Source organism: Lepidochelys olivacea (genome assembly GCF_965140295.1).
Source record: "Lepidochelys olivacea isolate rLepOli2 genome assembly, chromosome: 7".
In the NCBI taxonomy this organism is placed as follows: domain Eukaryota; kingdom Metazoa; phylum Chordata; order Testudines; family Cheloniidae; genus Lepidochelys; species Lepidochelys olivacea.
The window spans coordinates 126652673-126668219 of NC_140417.1; the positions used below are offsets into that span (position 1 = coordinate 126652673).

Sequence of the window (15547 nt, forward strand, 5' to 3'; positions counted from 1 at the left end):
CCGAAAAAGAGTTTTCCTGTTTATCCCATGGCTGAATTTGATCAGTTGTGCTGAATGAAGGTCTGAGCTACCTGGTGCTGATGGTGTCACTTCCCTTTGTAACATTTTCTTTCCTTCTCTCCTGCTTTTCTCTTCTGCTTGCCTCTCAGCAGAGCAGGACTCCTTCGTATACCTTGCCAAGAAGCGGAAACCCTGGTTATATCATTGGGGCACCACTCTTGTCTCTAAACAATGGTGCCAGGCAGCAAGTATCCTTTCTGATAACAGGTTTTACCTGTCACCGTCACATTCTAGCGTAGCTGTACCCTTTAGATTTTGGATTAACTGGGGAGGTGTTACGTGAGTGTCACATTGCAGCCTTTGTCTAACCTTTCTCTTGGGGATAGTGGGAAAGGTTCTTCAATGGGGGTCTCTAGGCATTCCTATACACATGAAACACCCTCCCTAAGCTCATCCATTAGGTCATCACCCTCTCCCTGTTCAACTCCCTCCTGAACACCCACTTCTACCATCACTCCTACAAGAAATTAACCTGCTGACTATAGCAACATTGTGAGTACTAAGGAATATCTATGTAGTTAACACAGTGCTTGTTTGGTTTTTTGGGTATCTGCCAAGAGGTAGCCATGTTCCACTTCAGGTGCTTTCCTGTACCCTGTGTCCATTTCTCTGTATATTTCTTCATAGCAAGGACCATGTTTGGGAAGCACTGGAAAGCACTACTGGAAGCAAATAACTGATAATAATATTGAAGGTGTCTTGACTATGACTGGATTAGAATCATGTATAAGAGTTAAGAGAGATTTTAGGGATTCTCTAACTGGTTGAGGGTGTCGCTGGCATGTTTGGGTGGGTATTTCTTTGGTCACAGTGGCTAACTTGGTTAGGGGGGGTTAGGTACATGTGCTACAATAACTGGCACTGTTGGTAGGAGGTTTCTACTAATTAAAGGATTATCTTGTTGAGGACTGGTTGGGTAACCCATGCTGTTTAACTTCCCTTCTATTTGGCTTCTTGACACATAGCCCCTTCCCTCAGGTGACTATCTTACAGAGCCAGGGTGATGGAATATGCTCTCAGACTCTCAGGTACAAGGTACAGTTTGGAATGAATGTGAGGACAAGCTGCCAGCTCAGGTAACAATTTCCACCATTCCTTCCTCCCCAATCCTCAGACAAGTTTGCAAGTAGCTTGGGTAGCACCCTCTCCTGTCATTGCCACACAGGGTTTGCAGGGCTCAGGTTGTGCTGTGGAGCTCATGTAGTACCTTCTTTGTAAGTCCCCATATTGGGCTTGGATAATCTCTCCCACACATGCCTGAAGGCTTTGAGCAGCACTGGAGACAAGGAACCTCTACAAGAGAGAGCCCTCCAGAGCAGCTTGAACACTATTAATTGTGGAGGTCTGTTGGGGAGGTTCTGAGGCTCCAGTTCTAGGCATGTGTTTCACATCACAATACAGGAATGCAGGGCTTGGATTCAAGGAGTAGTATTATAATAGTATTATAATTAGGAGTAGTGTTATAATTATCCTTGAAAGGATTAGATTTTTATTATTCAATATCAGCAAAGATCCATTTTGCACCATATACACACAAGCTGATGAAAAATATTTCCATTGATAATAATGGACATTTACAGATAGGCAAAGTAAAGTGCTATTTAAGAGTTTGATTTGAAGCTATTTACTTTGTATGTTTTGACACGTGATGTTGACAATGTGTGTTTTAATGGTTATAAAGCTTGAACTTTTTGAATCTCAAGATCTGCTTGTGACAGGATTGGTCACAGAGCTCCCCTTGGGTCTGTCACCTGATGTGCTGAAATTACCTCTGAGCCCATTTTCCCTGCCAGCTTGGGACTCCAGAACCCCACCTTGTTGACCCAGACACACTAGTCCATTTTACTCTGTATAAAGCTTATACAGGGTAAATTCATAAATTGTCCACCCTCTATAACACTGATAGAGAGAAAAGGAGTACTTGTGGCACCTTAGAGACTAACCAATTTATTTGAGCATGAGCTTTCGTGAGCTACAGCTCACTTCATCGGATGCATGCCGTGGAAACTGCAGCAGACTTTATTTATACACAGAGAATATGAAAAAATACCTCCTCCCACCCCACTGTCCTGCTGGACAGCAGCACCACCAGCAGGACAGTGGGGTGGGAGGAGGTATTTTTTCATATTCTCTGTGTATAAATAAAGTCTGCTGCAGTTTCCACGGCATGCATCCGATGAAGTGAGCTGTAGCTCACGAAAGCTCATGCTCAAATAAATTGGTTAGTCTCTAAGGTGCCACAAGTACTCCTTTTCTTTTTGCGAATACAGACTAACACGGCTGTTACTCTGAAAACTGATAGAGAGATATGCACAGCTGTTTGTATTAATCACTTACTCTGGGTTTACTAATAAACAAAAGTGATTTTATTAAGTATAAAAAGTAGGATTTAAGTGTTTTCAAGTAATAACAGTCAGAACAAAGTAAGTCACCAAAGCAAAATAAAACAAACTCGCAAGTCTAAGCCTAATACATTAAGAAACTGATTATAGGTAATATCTCACCCTCAAAGATGTTCCAATAAGCCTTTTTCACAGACTAGAGCCCTTCCTAGTCTGGGCCCAGTCCCTTTCCCCTGGTACAGTCTTTGTTGGATCCAGCAGACATCTCAGGTGGTAAGCAGGAGTTTTCTCATGACTGGCAGCCTCCTTTGTCCTGCTCCACCCCCTTTTAAAGCTTTTGCACAAGGCGAAAATCTTTTGTCTGCTTGTCCCCACCCCCGCCTCATCAATGGAAAAGTACTAGGATTAAGGTAGATTCCAGTATCATGTGACATGGTCACATGTCACTGTAAGACCCCTAGTCTCCATTCTTCCTGGGGTGGCCTACCTACACAGGAAGGTTTGCAGGTAAATAAACCATTTACAACCAATTGTCCTAGTCAATGGGAGCTATCAAGATTCTAAACCACTATTAATGGCCCTCGCTTTGCGTAACTACAGTAGGACTTCAGAGTTATACTTCATATTTCTAGCTTCAGATACAAGAATTCAAATAGGAGGAATATATTCAGTAGGTTATAACCTTTGTTATGATACCTTACAAGAGACCTTTTGCATAAAGTATATTCCAGTTACATCATATTCACACTCATAAGCATATTTCCATAAAACATATGGAGTGCAACATCACACTGCTGTCATTGTCTGACCACAACCCTATAATTTTCCACAACTGTGCGAATTTAAATGGAGAAAATTGAGAAAAATGCTTAAAATAAAAATTGATTTCTGTAAAGTGTGTATGTGTGTGTACGTAAAATAACATAGGAATGGTCAGACCAATGGTCCATATACCACAGTATCCTGTTTTCTGACAGTGCTCAATGCCAGATGCTTCAGAGGGAATGAACAGAACAAGGCAATCATCAAGTGATCTGTCATGTCTCCAATCCCAACATCACGCCGTCAGAGGTTTAGGGACACCCAGAGCATAGAGTTGCATCCCTGCCAATCTTGGATAATAGCCATTGATGGACCTATCCTCCATGAACTTATTTAATTCTTTTTTGAACTCAGTTATACTTCTGGCCTTTAGCACATCACCTGACAACATGTTCCACAGATTGACTGTGCATTGTGTGAAGAAGTACTTCCTTATGTTTTGTTTTAAACCTGCTGCCTATTAATGTCATTGAGTGACCCTAGTTCTTGTGTTATGTGAAGGTGTAAATCACACTTCCCGGTTCACTTTCTCCACATCATTCATGATTTTATAGAGCTCTGTCATATCTCCCCCTTAGTCATCTCTTTTCCAAGCTTTTTAATCTGTTCTTGTGTGGAAGCTGCTCCATACCCCTTATCATTTTTGTTGCCCTTCTCTGTACCTTTTTCATTTCTAATGTATCTTTTTATGAGCTGGGGTGACCAGAACTGCAAGTATTCAAAGTGTGGTGATACCATGGATTTATATAGTGACAGTATGATATATTCTCTCTTATTGTCTGTCCCATTCCTAATGATTCCTAGCATCCTGTTTGCTTTTTTGAGTGCTGCTGCACACTAAGCAGATGTTTTCAGAGAACTATCCATGATGACTCCAAGAACTCCTTTTTTTTTTTTTTTTTTGAGTGGTAACAGCTAATTTAAACCCCACCATTTTGTATGTATAGTTGGGATTACGTTTCCCAGTGTACATTACTTTGCATTTATCAACACTAAATTTCATCTACCATTTTGTTGCCCAGTCACCCAGTTTTGTGAGATCCCTTTGTAACTCTTCGCATTATCTTGAGTAATTTTGTATCATTGGCAAACTTGTCACCTCACTGTTTACGCCTTTTTCCAGATAATTTATGAATACGTTGAACAGCACTGGTCCACGTACAGATCCCTGGGGGACATCACTATTTACCTCTTTCCATTCTGAAAACTGACCATTTATTCCGACCCTTTGTTTCCTGTGTTTTAACCAGTTACTAATCCATGAGAGTACCTTCCTTCTTATCCCATGATGGCTTACTTTGCTTAAGAGCCTTTGCTGAGGGACCTTGTCAAAGGCTTTCTGAAAGTCTAAGTAGACTGTTTCCACTGGATCACCCTTGTCCTGTCACCATAGATTTTCTAACATAGATTTTCTAACGAAGAAAATAACAGAACACCACTAGCCGTCACCTTCAGCCCCCAACTAAAACCCCTCCAACGCATTATTAAGGATCTACAACCTATCCTGAAGGATGACCCAACACTCTCACAAATCTTGGGAGACAGGCCAGTCCTTGCCTACAGACAGCCCCCCCACCTGAAGCAAATACTCACCAACAACCACATACCACACAACAGAACCACTAACCCAGGAACCTATCCTTGCAACAAAGCCCGTTGCCAACTGTGCCCACATATCTACTCAGGGGACACCATCACAGGGCCTAATAACATCAGCCACACTATCAGAGGCTCGTTCACCTGCACATCCACCAATGTGATATATGCCATCATGTGCCAGCAATGCCCCTCTGCCATGTATATTGGTCAAACTGGACAGTCTCTACGTAAAAGAATAAATGGACACAAATCAGATGTCAAGAATTACAACATTCATAAACCAGTCGGAGAACACTTCAGTCTCTCTGGTCACGCAATTACAGACATGAAGGTCGCTATCTTAAAACAAAAAAACTTCAAATCCAGACTCCAGCGAGAAACTGCTGAATTGGAATTCATTTGCAAATTGGATACTATTAATTTAGGCTTAAATAGAGACTGTGAGTGGCTAAGTCATTATGCAAGGTAGCCTATTTCCCCTTGTTTTTTCCTACACCCCCCTCCCCCAGACGTTCTTGTTAAACCCTGGATTTGTGCTGGAAATGGCCCACCTTGATTATCATACACATTGTAAGGAGAATGGTCAGTTTGGATGAGCTATTACTAGCAGGAGAGTGAGTTTGTGTGTGGAGGGGTGGGGGGTGAGAAAACCTGGATTTGTGCTGGAAATGGCCCACCTTGATTTTCATACACATTGTAAGGAGAGTGGTCACTTTGGATAAGCTATTACCAGCAGGAGAGTGAGTTTGTGTGTGTGGTTTTTGGAAAAAAGGGAGGGGGGGTGAGAAAACCTGGATTTGTGCTGGAAATGACCCAACTTGATTATCATACACATTGTAAGGAGAGTGATCACTTTAGATAAGCTATCACCAGCAGGAGAGTGGGGTGGGAGGAGGTATTGTTTCATGGTCTCTGTGTAAATAATGTCTTCTGCAGTTTCCACAGTATGCATCCGATGAAGTGAGCTGTAGCTCACGAAAGCTTATGCTCAAATAAATTGGTTAGTCTCTAAGGTGCCACAAGTACTCCTTTCCTTGTCCACATGTTTGTTGACCCCCTCAGATAATTCTAATAGATTGGCTGAGGCACGATTTCCCTTTACAAAAGCTATGTTGATTCTTTCCCAACAAATCCTGTTCATCTATGTGTCTGATTCCACTCTGTTCTTTACTATAGTTTCAATCAATTTACCTGGTACTGAATTTTGGCTTACTGGCCTGTAACTGCCAGGACCACCTCTGGAGCCGTTTTTTAAAAATTGGTGTCATGTTAGCTATCTGGTACAACAGTTGATTTAAATGATAGGTTACATACTACACTTCGTAGTTCTGCAATTTCATCTTTGAATTCCTTCAGAACTCTTGGGTGAGTACAATCTGGTGCTAGTGACTTATTACTGTTTAACTTGTTAGTTTGTTCTGAAACCTCCTCTGTTGATACCTCAGTCTGGTTCCTCAGTTCCTCAGATTTGTCACCTAAAAAGAATGGCTCAGATGTGGGAATCTCCCTCGCATCTTCTGCAGTGAGGACTGATACAAAGAATGGCCTTGTCTGTTTAGAGTATTCCTTTAGCACTTAGATCATCCAGTGGCAGGCTTCCTGCTTCTGATGTACTTTTTGTGTGTGTGTGTGTAAAAAATGAATTCTGCCAAGCCTTCATTATAATGAAGTACTCTATGAAGTGATATTCCTACTCCATGATTTACAGAGTCAATAATTTGGTTCATTCTCTTCCTCGAGATACCCTCCTCCCCCAACAAACAAAAAAACCCCATGGTGACAGGATATCTGAGGCACTCCATCAGTCTCCTCAACATGCAGCAAATCATTGTCAGTGTTTTGTGCACTCTTCTTCTCCCTTTTACTTTCATGGAGGACATGGGCTGAATCCATACAGAATTGAACACTAACATTTCCAAAATTCCTCCATGCAGTCATTACCAAAGTAGTAGACACCTTGAAATGGGGTCATTACTGAAGAAAAATGCTCTGTATTAAGAACTGGCTGCTTCTCTGCTCCAAAGGACTCAGACTGCCAAAGATGTGTTCTGTCTCATTTCCAGCATATCCCAAACAATGGAGGATGGAAACTGTAGCTACTTTCAGGAGAAGCTATACCAGGCCCTCCAAGGGGTGAGCAGCCCACAGGCTCTGGCCATAATTGGCAGTGCTGAGCCAACCCAGAGAGATCAGTGGACCAGCCTCATTGTCCGGAACTGCAGCATGCAGGTAATAAGAATGGAGGGCCAACTCTGAACCCAAGTTCTTCTCTTCTGAGCTCGGCATGCAAGATTATATTGCTTTGGGGATCGTGGGAGTGGGAGAGAATCAGAGTTTTCTCTTTCTTCTTTGTTAGTAGCTCGCTACTGGAGTCAAACAGGGTACATATTACTCTGTGTGTCAGACCACTGACCTGGTTCAGGGACCCTAATGCATACAAATAGATGTTGTTGTTCCACACTCATGCTGTTTAGAGGCTCCTCTTTGACTAGACAAGCAGGGAACGAGCAGGATTAACTTTTGTAGCCCCATATTACCCATGTATAAGTGGGTAGGAGAGGTCTAATACTGCAGCCAACGTTTTACTGGCCAGTTCTGAGACTGTGCAGTAGAGCTCACTCTACCCACTTCTTTGTTGCTGTTATAATGCTAGTATTGTAATCTTTGTGTTAATATTGGCCTCTGTCTGACCACTGAGTTATCCTGCTGAATTGTTGTCCTTTGAGACTTACCCTTATCCAGTGTTTGTCTATCTCAGGGCTGATCTACACTAGAAAGTTAGGTCAATCTAGCAACATCACTACCCTTTAGGGACGTAGTTAAGCTGACTTAAGTCCTAATATGGACAGCACTAGCTCAACCTAGCTACTGCCTCTTGGAGAGATGGATTTACTACAGTGACAGAAGAACCCCTTCTGTCGCTATTGTGTCTACACTGTAATGCACAGCAATGCAGCTGCAGCACTGCAGCTGTGCTAATGGAGCATTTCTAGTGTAGACCTAGCCTAAGATTAAGAGGTGACTGGATCATAGTCTTCAGGTAACTACATGGGGAAGAGATTTCTTATAGTAGGTGGCCCTATTCTAGCAGAAATGGTCAAAACAAGATCCAGTGGTTGGAAACTGAAGATGAACAAATTCAGACTAGAAATAAGGTGCACATCTTTAACGGTGGGGGTAATTAACTATTAGAATAACTTTAGTTAGAAATATGGTGGATTCTCCATTACTTGAAATTTTTAATCAAGACTAGATATCTTTCTAAAATATATGTTCTAGCTCAACCAGAAGTTATGTGCTTGATGCTAAAATTAGTGGGTGAGGTTCTGTGGCCTTTGTTATGCAAGAGGTCAGACTAGATTATCTTAATGGTCCTTTCTTGCCTTAAAATCTATGAAAACATCCCCCCTTTTTTTTTCTCAGGCTGGGAATTGTGCCTCCTGCTGTATGGTTCCTGTGTCCTTGAACATCCAGGTATTGTGGGCTGAGGTGGGCCTCCAGTCCAACCCACAAAGTCAAGTGCTGGGAGCACGTTATTGGTATCAGTGTCAGTCTCTGAAGGTATAGTACCATTATTATGCATCTCCACCCCCAAAGGCCATAACGTGGGGGATATGGGTTACATGAAGTCTGAGGGATCCTTCATATAGCTCTGGTATTGAAGGGTTGGAGTTCACGGGATCTTACCATTTGTCCACATAGATTGGCAAGATTACTTCCACATTGCCAGCCACCTGGCCTATAGTAAGTACCTGAGATTTATGATAGAGTTGAATCAGTATTGGTACAAGGTATGGCAATTTGGACTCTTTACGGCGTCAAGGATCTTCACAAAATACCTTGTGGTGGTAATGGCTCACCTGAGGAGTCAAGGTATTCATATCAATGCCTATTTGGACAACTGGCTGATCTGGGGCAGGTCACAACGGGAGACCTCAGCGAGCTGGGACTGCGCTTTGTCCCTATTCAATTGCATGAGACTTCTAGTGAACTGCAAAAAGTTGTCACTCATGCTGTCGCAGATAATAGCAGCTCTATGAATGCTAATCGACTTGACGTTAGAAAGAGTGCACTGCCTGAGGACAGGTTCCAGTTGCTACAAGGACTCTTACTTCATTTGATGTCACAACTAACCACAACAGTACAAATATGCCTCGTAGTGCTAGGCCACATGTTGGTATGCATATATATGACACCACTTGCCAGACTTTGCTTGTGTACCCTCCAGTTCTGGCTCAAGGCTCTCTATTCGTCGATGAAACATCCAATAGCCAAGAAGGTCAAAGTACTACATCATGTCATTGCAGAACTGGTTTCGTGGCTTGAACCTGCAATCACATGAAAAGGGGTCCCTTTTTCAATCCCCTTGTGACGAAGTGGGACTGTTCTTAATGTTTCCTCTGAATACTGTAGGGGTGCCTCGGTTTCCCCTATGCATTTCGTAAGTCTCTAGGTGGTGGGATAAGGGAGTATAATTGTTGCAGAGCAAAGGGCCAGCACTCTGTCTCCTGGCAACTGATGGTGGGCCCTTCCCCCCTGCAAAGTGATAGCTAAAGGGTTGGAAAACAAAGGAATCAGGTGACCTCCTGGCCCGGGAAAGGGACAAAGCCCAGAGGAGGAGGGGCTGAAGGGTGAGTCAGTTGGGATTTGTCTGGGGATGAGGAGTGAAGTGCAGACATGGTTGTCTGGCTCATTGCCCCCCAAAATGGACCCAGCTGAGGGGTCCCGTTCTCCATACCTACAAGCTCCGTTTTAAACTGTGTTCCTGTCATCTAATAAATGTCTGTTTTACTGGCTGGCTAAGAGTCACATATGACTGAGAAGTTGGGGTGCAGGACCATCTGGCTTCCCCAGGACCCCGCCTGGGTGGACTCACTGTGGGAAATGCACAGAGGGGCAGAGGATGCTGAATGCTCCAAGGTCAGACCCAGGAAAGTGGAAGCTGTGTGAGCTTTTTGCCCTGAAGACAATCTGCTCACAGAGAGGAGACTTCCCCAGAGTCCTGACTGGCTTCGTAGGGAGCAGTTCCAGAGCATTGCCCAGGGACTCTGTGACACCCCTCCCAAACAAAGACCCTGCTCATGGATGCATCAGTGACAAGTTGGGGAACTCACTTGGACCACTTGCAGATCAAAGACATCTGATCTCCAAATGACATGGGGCTTCATGTGAATGTTGTAGATCTCTGAGCCATCAGACTAGCTTGTCTGGCATTCCTGCCTGTCCTCAAACTCGATAATTCAGGTCTTTGCAGACAATATGACAGCTATGCAACAACATAAACAAGCAACAGGCACCTGCTCTTTGCTCCTCCGCCAAGAGGCCACTGATTTTTGGAATTGGTACCATCAGAATGTGGTAAGACCAATGTCTCTTCACCTCCCAGGAATCAGCAACAACTTAGAAGACTTCCTAAGCAGGACAGTCAGTGACCAACCAGGAATGGTCATTACACAGATCCATCACAGAACTGATATTCCATCCGCGGGGACTCCCATAAGAGACTTTTTTGCCATTAAGGACAATGCAAAATGCAAGAGCTTTTGCTCCACAAGAGTCCTGAGTCCAAGGATGCTAACAGATGCCTTCTTGCTACAGTATAACAAGGGCTTGCTTGTATGCCTTCACACCAATTCCCTTCATTCCCAGGGTGATTTCCAAAATCAAGAGACAAAGCTACAACCTTTCTGGTGCCTTAAATATGGGCCAAGTCAGTTCTGGCTCACAGACCTATTCCAGATGTCCATTCAGCTTCTGATCCATCTCTCAGACAGCCTGGATCTGATCTTGCAGCATTGTGGCCAGACACATCATGCAGACCAGAGTCTCTGCACCTGATGGTATAGCTAGTGGGTGGCTGACCACCACACAGAGAAACTGCTCCATACAGGTCCAGGAAAACATCTACCAGAAGGACATATTCTTGCATGGTAAATAGGTTCTCACTATGCATAGCCCAAAATGGCCTAGACCCAGCCCAGGCCTCAGTACCAAAGATCCTTGAAGACTTACTGTAGCTCAAGCAGACAGGTCTCTTATTCGGTTCTACTGAAGTCCACCTCACAGTGATTTCAACTTATCACCTGCCTGTGCAGTCATGTTTGGTCTTCTCTCACCCCATGGTATCAAAGTTTCTTAAAGGGCTACTACATGCTCAAACACTGGTCAGAGAACCCACTCCTGCCTGGGACCTCAGTGTACTCCTCTTGAGACTGATGGAGCCTCTCGTTGAGCTTCTCTCAGAATGCTTCCTGGGACCACCTCACTCTGAAAACAGAAAGAAAAGGAGTACTCGTGGCACCTTAGAGTTAGTCTCTAAGATGCCACAAGTACTCCTTTTGTTTTTGCGAATACAGACTAACATGGCTGCTACTCTGAAACTCTGAAAACAGTCTTCCTAGTCGCTATCACTTCAGTCAGAAGAGTAAGTGAGCTTCAGGCGCTCCTGGCTGAACCCAAATGCAGTTCCATTGGAATATGGTGATGCTGAGATCTCATCAGAACTTCCTCTCCAACGTGGTCTCAAAATTCCATCTGAGCCTATCCATTCGCTTGCCTGTCTCCTTCCGAAAAGCACATTTATCACTGGGAGAAAAGAAATTACACACACTTGTCATTTCCAGGTCTCTGCTCTATTGACAGAACAAAATCATTCCACCTGTCAATCCTGTCTCTTTCTCCCTATACCAGAGTATTCAAAAGGTCAACTTCTTTCATCTCAAAGAATATTGAAACAGATCACATGATGCATCCTCATGTTATTAGTTGGCTAGTGTACCTCTCCCACTAAATATCAAGGCTAACTCCACCAGCATTCAAGTGATTTCTTCCACCTTTTTCAGATATGTGCCACTATCAGACATCTGCAAGGCAGAAATGTGGAGTAAACCACTGACCTTTGTCAAGCACTGTGCCTTGGATTTAGCTGATCAGATGCCAAGTTTAGGAGAGTAGAACTGTGATGCTGTATGGAATCTGGGAGATACTTGTGGATATTATGAATATCAATATTGTAAAATTGTAATGAGTTGTGCCAGGTATCTGCAAAAATGTTTCAGAGTAACAGCCGTGTTAGTGAGCTGTAGCTCACGAAAGCTCATGCTCAAATAAATTGGTTAGTCTCTAAGGTGCCACAAGTACTCCTTTTCTTTTTGCAAAAATGTTATAATTTGCCAGATATGATAATTTCATTTATGTGTTTGTATCACCTTTGTATTATGAGTTATAGATATATATGTATGTCTGTATTTCAAACTTATGCTATGCTTCTGGGTGACACCCCCAGACAGTTTGGCATCAGTACTGCCTAGCCTGCTTGATGGCCCATTAAGGACCATCAGCTATACAACTGACCCATTGAGAGACAGCAGAGAATACACCTTATGACTCAGCAAGGCATGCATGGGCATGCCTATGGACAGAAAAGGTCCTCCAAGCCTTGTGCTGGGCAGCTTGTGTTGGAAACAAAGGAAGCACAGGGCGCATGGCAAAATAGAATCATAGAATATCAGGGTTGGAAGGGACCTCAGGAGGTCATCTAGTTCAACCTCCTGCTCAAAGCAGGACCAATCCCCAACTAAATCATCCCAGCCAGGGCTTTGTCAAGCCAGGCCTTAAAAACTTGTAAGGAAAGAGATTCCACCACCTCCCTAGGTAATGCATTCCAGTGCTTCACCACCCTCCGAGTGAAAAAGTTTTTCCTAATATCCAACCTAAACCTCCCCCATTGCAACTTGAGACCATTACTCCTTGTTTTGTCATCAGCTACCACTGAGAACAGTCTAGATCTAAATACTATAAAAGACAGCTGCATCTTCTCCATTTTGTCTTCAATCCTGCTTCTTACCTCTGGAGGAACTTTGCTACAAACTGAAGCTCTGAATAAAGACTGAATGATCCATCCAAGCTGTGGATGTATTCCAGAGGGACTTTCAAGTCAGCAAACTCACCAATACTGCTAGGAACCTGATATATGGACTTTGAAGTCTTTGTATGTATGTGACTGCTTTACCCTTTAACGTCTCTCTTGTTCTTTCTTTTTTCTTTATAATAAACCTTTTGTTTTAGACACTAAGGGATTGGCTGGCAGTGTGGTATTTTGGGTAAGATCCAAACCTATACTGATCTGGTAACATGGCTGACCCTTTGGGGTCAGAAGAACATTTTGTATATGTGGGCAGAGTTTTTTAAATAACTTCTCACTGTACTGGGCCTAGGTGCTGATTGGGAGCCAGAGAATTGGAATGCAATAAAGGGGGCTTTGTGATTTCTTTTTTTTTTGCTTCTTGATAACCAGTGTGGGGGATCAGAAGCACAGTTTGTGACTGGTTGGGGAGTGTAACTTCAGTATTACCCACCAGTCTTGGGAGTATCTGCTCTTCCTTTTGCAGCTTGCCCTGATCTTGGCATTTCTAGTGAGGGCTGCCCCAGTCACAATGGGTCACAAGAACTACAATCCTTATTTGACTGATGCAGCTAGAATTCCTCATTCCCTCTGTCCTGAGGGGATATTGCTTGCCAATCACCTAAGTAGGGCTCCATACTGATACATAGTGGAAGAAAGGATAGTTACTTACGCTACAGGCATCCGATGAAATAAGCTGTAGCTCATGAAAGCTTATGCTCAAACAAATTGGTTAGTCTCTAAGGTGCCACAAGTCCTCCTTTTCTTTTTGCTACAGTAACTGTGATTCTTCTAGATGTTGTCAGTGTGGATCTCATGACCTGCTCTCAGAGTCCTTGGTTACTAGGAGCTTCAGATTGTGAGGGAACCGAGAGAAGGTCATGGCTGCTCTGCCTTTTGTGCCCTGTCATGGGAGCATGAGGTAGTACAGGGTGCATGTGTGACCCCAATGGACACAGCAATAAAAAAAAAAGTCTGGTTTTGTATGTATGAGGTGCGTGCACACCGTACAGTGGGAACCACACTGACAAAAACATCTAGGAGAACCACAGCTACTGCAGGGTAAGTAACTATTCTTCTTCTACACTGCTCTGTAAAGTGTCCCAGTTCTTCATTCTGAAGGGGAAAGGGAAAGGGGTATACCCACACATGAAAGTACTACATTTCTCTTATACCTCATCAAAACACTTCCCTGTGGTATGCCTGACCACAGTGTCAGAGTTCTTTTCACTTTGAAAATATGATCTATCTACAGGAGATGGTAGTAATAGCTAGTGGAGACTGCTTGCTATTTGGAGCCTCACCAGTCATTTTGGGCAGCCTTTACCTCTGCAGAAACATGCCCTATGTTGGAAGATGCATCTGTGGCTCTGGGAATGCTAAGCTGTTGGTGTTTTCCTTTTCCTGCAGTCCCTCAGCATGACCATGGTGCCTTTGACAACCGTCGTTGCCTTCACTGACATGACAGAATGGCCAGAGCCTCCACGTAGCCAGCCCAGCACGTACTGGAAACTCCCATTTGACTTCTTTTTCCCCTTCAAGGTTGCACTGAATGGGGGGATAAGCTGTCAAGGAGACCTGGCTGGTGCTTTCCTGATGTCTCTCACATTCTGCAGCATTCTCAGCTTCTGAAGAGAATGAAGTCTGGTGCTCAGCTCCTCATGGCAACATTTATGCCCAGATAGTACCAGAGAGCTCACTCCATCCTGCTGTATCCTGGTGTCATATCTGGTGCCAGTTCCTCACCTGGGTGAGACAATACGAGAGATACAGTGACCTAAATGATTCCTCTTTGTTCTTGTGAACAGCAAAGAAAGTGTTTATCTGACAGCTAGAAAAGGCAGGTGTTTCAGGGAATCCTGTTAATGTAATGGTACAGTCAGAATATGATGCAGACCAAAGACTCTTCCATTCTGTTCAGGTTCTCACCCTGTGCCTATCATCATGCTATCCCTATTCCTTCCTGTAGTGCATTGTGACATGATTAACATCTGTCACCTGTGATTCTTCCATGTCTGCAATCCCTTTATGCAGATTTGTGAAGGTCAACCCAGCATTGCTCATGGGGGATGGGAGGGCAGAAGGAGCAGTCTCTGTGTGGAACAAAGAGGAGAGAGGGAATGAAAAGGAACTCTCTTTATTCTGTCCCCTACAAGAAGGAAAAGTCCCTTCTGAGCTGAGCAGTATGGAGAAAAGTGTGGCTTTCATTTCTAGTTTCCCTCCCTATTGGTGGGGAGTCTGGAGCTCACTTGTTCAGCTCCCTGTTACAGAAGGGCCTCATCTTTCCATGTGGAATTGTAAATAATACATTTTAAATCTGATATAATTTATCCAGTGATGGTTTCAATAGAAACTATCAGTGCCTCTGTGACTGTCTTTAGAATGTATGCCTTTGTTAGGGGATCTGAATTATTATTCAGTGAGTGGTACTATAATGACCTATCTACTAGTCTCCTCTGGCCCATTTTAAATAAGCTGGCCTTGTGCATCTGTGTCAATCTTTATCTCTTATTTTTGTGTTAATCTCTTCAAATAAAATTATCAATTGAACATGCATTACTTTATAAAAATGTTTTTATTTGCAAGATGAATATGCAAGACACAAGGAATTATGGAGGTTCCGTCCTTTGGGATTACTGTCCTGGGAATTTTATGCCCAGGTATCTTGACAGCTCTCCTTTCCACCCTTACAGCTCTTCCCTCATGCGTATGGGCTCAGTGCCACACTCCCCACCTGTGGTGGTTTAGGAATCTCTAAAACTGGGAAGTACTACTGCTTCAGGTCCAAGCAGAGGCTATACTGGCAGTGAAAGCCATCGTG

At 43.5% G+C, this 15547-nt stretch overlaps 1 protein-coding gene across 2 annotated transcripts in view; it reads left to right on the plus strand.

Moving 5' to 3' along the window:
• The window catches only part of TCTN3 (tectonic family member 3), a 59696-nt gene extending 44414 nt beyond the window's left edge, over nucleotides 1-15282 (plus strand). Inside the window, exons 10-14 of one of the 2 annotated variants that reach the window (XM_084633652.1) lie at nucleotides 150-248; nucleotides 1039-1136; nucleotides 6887-7052; nucleotides 8247-8384; nucleotides 14137-15282. In XM_084633652.1, coding sequence (XP_084489778.1) covers nucleotides 150-248; nucleotides 1039-1136; nucleotides 6887-7052; nucleotides 8247-8384; nucleotides 14137-14358 — 723 coding nt within the window. In that variant the 3' untranslated portion in view covers nucleotides 14359-15282. The remainder of the gene's footprint in view (nucleotides 1-149; nucleotides 249-1038; nucleotides 1137-6886; nucleotides 7053-8246; nucleotides 8385-14136) is intronic. The other variant, XM_084633653.1, reaches the window with a different exon arrangement.
• Nucleotides 15283-15547: the final 265 nt, after the last annotated feature.